The sequence below is a fragment of the Rosa chinensis genome, chromosome 7, assembly GCF_002994745.2.
Source record: "Rosa chinensis cultivar Old Blush chromosome 7, RchiOBHm-V2, whole genome shotgun sequence".
NCBI classification, from domain to species: Eukaryota; Viridiplantae; Streptophyta; class Magnoliopsida; order Rosales; family Rosaceae; genus Rosa; species Rosa chinensis.
Window position 1 is genome coordinate 42,793,056 of NC_037094.1, and position 5,499 is coordinate 42,798,554.

At 38.0% G+C, this 5,499-nt stretch overlaps 1 protein-coding gene across 2 annotated transcripts; it reads right to left on the minus strand.

Annotated features, from left to right (window-relative positions):
- LOC112176550 (probable receptor-like protein kinase At1g11050) lies at nt 1-3,475 on the minus strand. Of its 2 annotated transcripts, XM_040510855.1 has the most exons (2): nt 1,277-3,475; nt 1-619 (listed from the first exon to the last, which is right to left on the minus strand). In XM_040510855.1, the coding sequence occupies exons 1-2, from the start codon at nt 3,241-3,243 to the stop codon at nt 604-606; spliced, it is 1,983 nt and encodes a 660-aa protein (XP_040366789.1). In that variant the 5' UTR covers nt 3,244-3,475; the 3' UTR covers nt 1-603. The 2 variants fall into 2 exon arrangements, with proteins under 2 accessions (XP_040366789.1, XP_024170302.2); XM_024314534.2 differs by lacking the exon at nt 1-619 and having other exon boundaries at nt 990-3,474.
- Between the last annotated feature and the right edge of the window lie 2,024 nt (nt 3,476-5,499).

Sequence of the window (5,499 nt, forward strand, 5' to 3'; positions counted from 1 at the left end):
TCCAGAATCATAATACTCATTCAGTTCCATTTAACTCGATATAAAAACATATTCACAACAAAATAAAAAAAAAATAAAAAACAAATAAAAAAATAGAACCTTCAGAAGAAAAGTAAAGATCGAAGCAGAAGAACAAACTTGGATGGAATTCTACCACCAAGCACAAGGGCTTTGCACTCCGGAAAATCTCACTTGGATGGAATTGAACGATAATGCGTATTTCCGAGGGATTGAAGTCGCGAATCTCCATCTCCAATTCCCCCGTTTTTTTTCCTGGTGCATGATTTACAAATTTCACGGAAAGTGCTACCAAACAGAGCCACCTTTGGGTGGTGGAATCGTGAAATGCTGAGTTTTCTTTAAATTCCAGCATTTTTTTTTCCTTCATCCAAACACAACCTGAAGAAGTTGAATCGCAGGCTCCTTATTACCCTTCAATTGGTTGCAGGCCCGGATCTCAAAGTTGCACCTCTTGCCAAACCCTACAATCTTTGAGAGACAGTAAACACTAGCAAATAGCCCGGTAGGTATCATGAAGGGGTTCAAGCTCGGACTGATGGGAGAGAACCATGGGCTAATCATTTCAACTAACCCCTCTATTGGTCACTCTCCGATAAACCTGTTGTGTATCATAAATATCAATCATGCTACTTAAACCAGATGATAAACAGTTCTCTAGTATCGCACAACAATGAACGACTTATCCATGACGATGAAACTTACTTCAAATATTGCAACACATGGAAATTGGAAATACAGCTACAATCAAGAGTGAATTTCTCATCATTCATTTCCACTGAACATTACTAGTACTATGGATGAAACAGGAAATGTTTTCACTGATATCAGATGATTGTCAAATCCAAATTATCATCCCTTTCCGACGCTTTCTCCCGACCACTTAGAGTCAACTTTGCTTCCCAAGTTTAGCTGGCTCAATCAATATACATAGTACTTTGCTTACACCCTTTTCTAGTGGTCATTTGCACTATTTATCATAACAAGCCTCGATTGCATTTTGTTAACATAACAACATCACAATAACTTACAACTTTATAGAACATACTGTAACCCATCCTACAATGGCTGGCTTAACTCCTGTCCTCACATTTTGAGATCATAGTATAGCCTATTGTTGGTTTATGAGTTTCTATATCATACGTATTTACATTCTCAATTACTACATGCCTAGTTAATACATAAAATGGTACAGGGCTTCTAAATTTCTATATCGTTCAAGTATAGGAATAATACAATCACACACTTTTCTGATTACCTGAGCATGTCTCCACTATGTAATCTTGGCCCGCTCAAAGCTGGTGATATGCTGAAAGTATTGCCGTCGCCATAACATGAAGGGTGACCAAGAGGCATTGGCCTATCTGGAATCGGTGGAACCTCAATATCCCCTTCCAACATTTTCAGTGCATCCAAAATGCTAGGCCGTAAAGCAACCATCACATGAGCACACAAAATCCCAACAAGCAAAAATCTTTCCATTATGCTCTTTGGATTTGAATTGACACTGTCCCCCTCTTTCAACAGTGATTTGTCTAAGGCCTCTTCAACTTTCCCAGATTTTACTAAAGACCAAGCCCAATCTGTGATCAAGAATGCTCGCGGGGATCCCAAGGAAGATAGATCAAGAGCTTTTCTCCCACACATGATCTCCAAAACAACAACTCCAAAGCTATAAACATCGCTCTTCTCGGTCAGCTGTCCGTAAAGAGCATATTCAGGGGCCAAGTACCCGTGAGTCCCTGCCACTCTAGTTGTCAGATGAGACTGGCCTTCCATACTTTGCTTTGCAAGCCCAAAATCTGCCACTCTTGCTCTCATATCTACATCTAGTAGTATGTTTGTTGCCTTAATATCTCTGTGATATATTGCAGGCTTCACTCCATAATGCAAATAAGCTAGTCCCTTGGCCACATCCAAGATTATGCCCTTCCTTTGAGGCCAAGTCAGGGGCCTCCTTTCAATTCCACGCTGACTACTAGACAGAGAAAGAGACAGATGGTCATCTAGATTTCCATTCGGCATGTAATCATATACAAGGTACCTATTACTTCCCCTCTCTTCATAATTGTCCTCCCCCTCAACCACACAACACCCTCTAAGCGGAACGAGATTCCGATGCTTCAAATTGCTAATAATCTCAACCTCATTGCAGAATTCAGCATCCCCTTGAAAATCAGACTCTATAACTTTCTTAACAGCAACAGTAGTTCCATCAGATAGAACACCCTTGTAAACAAGACCAAATCCACCTCGGCCTATGAAATTCTTCTGCGAAAAGTTATTAGTAGCCTTCTCAAGGTCCTGAATTTTAAACCAAATGGAACCCGTGTTGGGTCTAACTCTAATCCTAGCCTCTCTTTCATCCAAATCAAAACCAGAATCCATTCTCGACCCAACAACCCTTTTGTTCCTCCACCTCCTGTCATACCAAAAATACAACCCCAACAAACTAGACATAACAAACACGGCAACCCCAGCACCGGTGAGGCCGAAAACAAGACCTGTGTTGCTCTTTTTGGGCGAGCCCACATTAGAATCCATTGACAAACCAAAAATACAAGAGGCAGCACCATTGCTCTCAGGTCCAAACTCATTGATGATACCAGCAGCATAAAGAATTGTAAAGTACCAACAATCTCTAGAGTGAGAAGTGTTACCATCTACGGCGATCAACAGTTGCTGAACCTTGAGGCCGGCGTCGACGCAAGCGTCGCAGGAGGAGAGATCAGTGAGGTCTGGTCTGCAGGAAGAATCCAGTACAGTGGTGCCATTGAGCTTAGAGACCCAGTCTTGGGAAGACTCAATATGGGCACAGATGTTGGGGGCGATGACAAACTGTGCAGGGTCAAAGCAGTAGGAGACCAAAGTGGAAGGGAGGGAGAGGGAGGTGAGCCTGGACTGGAAATTCTGGAGGCAGGAGTTTGAGGTGGATAGGTCGGGGAGTTGAAACAGAGTGGTTTCTTTGAGGTGTTGGGCAAAGGCTATTCCATAGAGAGACAAGAGGGTTTGGCAGCATGGGATCTGGGTGGTGTCCATTTGTGGGGTTTTGGGAGGGCCTTGGAAGTTTCGGCATGAGGAGGAGTTGAAGGGGATTCTAAGCACGTAGCTCAGATCCATGGGGCATGATGTGGTTGTGTTGGTTGAGTTTGTGGATTGGGTAGAGATGGGAGGGAGTTGTAGGGAGAGAGACACAAACAACAGAAACCCACCTAGCTTCATCATACCTGAGTCTGACTGTGCTGGATGAACTAGGCTTGGGTTGATGATGGATTACAGAGAGAGAGGGAGGGGAAGTATCAAAGTAAAAATGGAAAGGAAGAAAGAAGAAAGTGGGTTTCTGTTGTGGGCAAAGTTGAATGAAGGGACGATGAAGATTCCATTGATGAATGAGTTTGGTCAAACTTGCTGTTCCTATTCCTCATTTCTGGCGGCTATTGATTCTACTCTACTGTACTCTGCAGGCCAAGGAAAGGCCAAAATATTCTGGCTGCTGCGTTGGTGTCAGTCACAATAAACTACAAGACAAACTAGCGTGACCAAAACGCGCTATTTTGCATCAGAAACTTTTTAAACAATTTCTCGTGCCGGATAATCAAATTGTTTCAATTCAGGTATTTGTTTGTAATTTACCCAAAAAGAATCATCAATATTGTCAAACACATATATAGTACGTGTGTCCGTGTGGGTAAGGCTAGTCATTTTATGAAAAAAAAAAAAAAAAAGTAATATAATATCATTTTTGATAACCAAATGATTATATATTTGATTGATTTTTTGTACACACAATTTTTATACATGAATCTGAAAAATCAATTGTTGAAATTACATGATTAGGTTGCATAATGGTGGAACATAGTAAATATACTCATATTTTGAATTTGAGGATGTTATCAATTTTGGAGAGGTAATGTGCCTGGTAGAATTTATTAGGAATTCTTTGTAATTTTCCTATTTTAGGAACGTAGTAGGAAGTATGGTTGGAGCAACTTTTTACTTTTTTAGATTCTCTCTAAATTTTGTCTAATGAACTCCCTATTGGAGCTCATTGGAGATGCTTTACGATGATGGCCCAGAGCTTTTTCTTTTCTTTTTTGTTTGTAATGAAACTTTCCATTAAGAACACCCAAAGGCAAAGACTAAGCTTGGACCCCAAGGGCACAACTAAGGGGGTGTATTGTATTTGTATTTGGATTTATGCAGATTTTTTTTAAATAACAGACTTTTTAAAAAGTTCACAGACTCTTTAAAAAGTTAATAGATTGTTATGAATTTCTTAAAAGTTAAAACCATTGATTTTAGCAACAAACTTTTATTGATTCATGAAAATCTATGTACTTTATTATGAATGACTTTTACAGATTTCCTAGCATGTACAAAATATAAAAATAAAAAACAAAACAAATGCAGCCTAAACACAAAACAAGATAATAACTCGTTGCCTCTTCAATGTTCAAGTATCTTCTAATAAAAATTGACTCAAATGAATGATTATTAGTCTGTCTAGAGCATTCCTAATCTCGTGACAACATAAATATACTATATAGATCACTTGATGTTTATGGTTAATTATTCTCATCAATTTTGTTTTCACCGATTGACATTTATTATAGCAATATTGGTCAATGTCTTGATCTATAATCAATCAATTGAAATTCAATTGTTCAACCTTTCTTTGAACCATAATATAAATTCAAATTAATGAGAATAATTAATCAATAAGATAAAATTTAGTATGTCATAGCAACACTGTTCAAGGTCTTAGGGGTAGGCCATAATATTTGGGTTTTAGGGTGTCATAAATCATTTTTATTGCTATTAGGCTTCGAAGTATCACAATTGAAAAACAAAAAACTACAATGAAAATGTTGGGTATAAAAACGTTGATATCATAAAAGATTAGAGAAAAGACAAAAAATTAAGAAAGAGAGATGATGAAGAACCAACTTCTTCCTGCGTAGAGAGAATAACTTTATAGACCTTTTTCTTTTTTAAGAGGAAACTTTGATAGACTTTTTCAAATCTTTGGTCTGAAGGCTGGAAAATTATTGGAGTTTGGTAAGTATAATTAACACTATAAAGTCCATGATTATCCATGATTTTCTAATTTCATAAGTATAAATGATATTTTGAATACCTTTGTACTTTTATTCATTTTTAATAGTCCTAATTAAATACCTCTAGATTTTGGTGGAATTCATGAAGTCTTTAAAAATCCTAATTGAATACGTCAAGACTTTCATAGACTGTTAAAAGTCTATATTGAATACACCCAAACTTTTGAATTCCATAGATTTCTTTAAATGTTCCAGTAATTCCATATACAATACACCCCCCTAAGAGTCTCAAGAAACAAACAGAGGCCATCAAGCCAAACTCGCATAGCAACCTATTACACCAAATTAAATAAACACTACACATCTACACTTTCCGAAAAAAAAAACAAGCAAACTAGCTAGAGAATGAAACTGGTAAAACTAG

Coding starts and splice junctions, on each gene's coding strand:
- LOC112176550 (XM_040510855.1), bottom strand. CDS start 3,243: ATGATGAAGCTAGGTGGGTTTCTGTTGTTTGTGTCTCTCTCCCTACAA.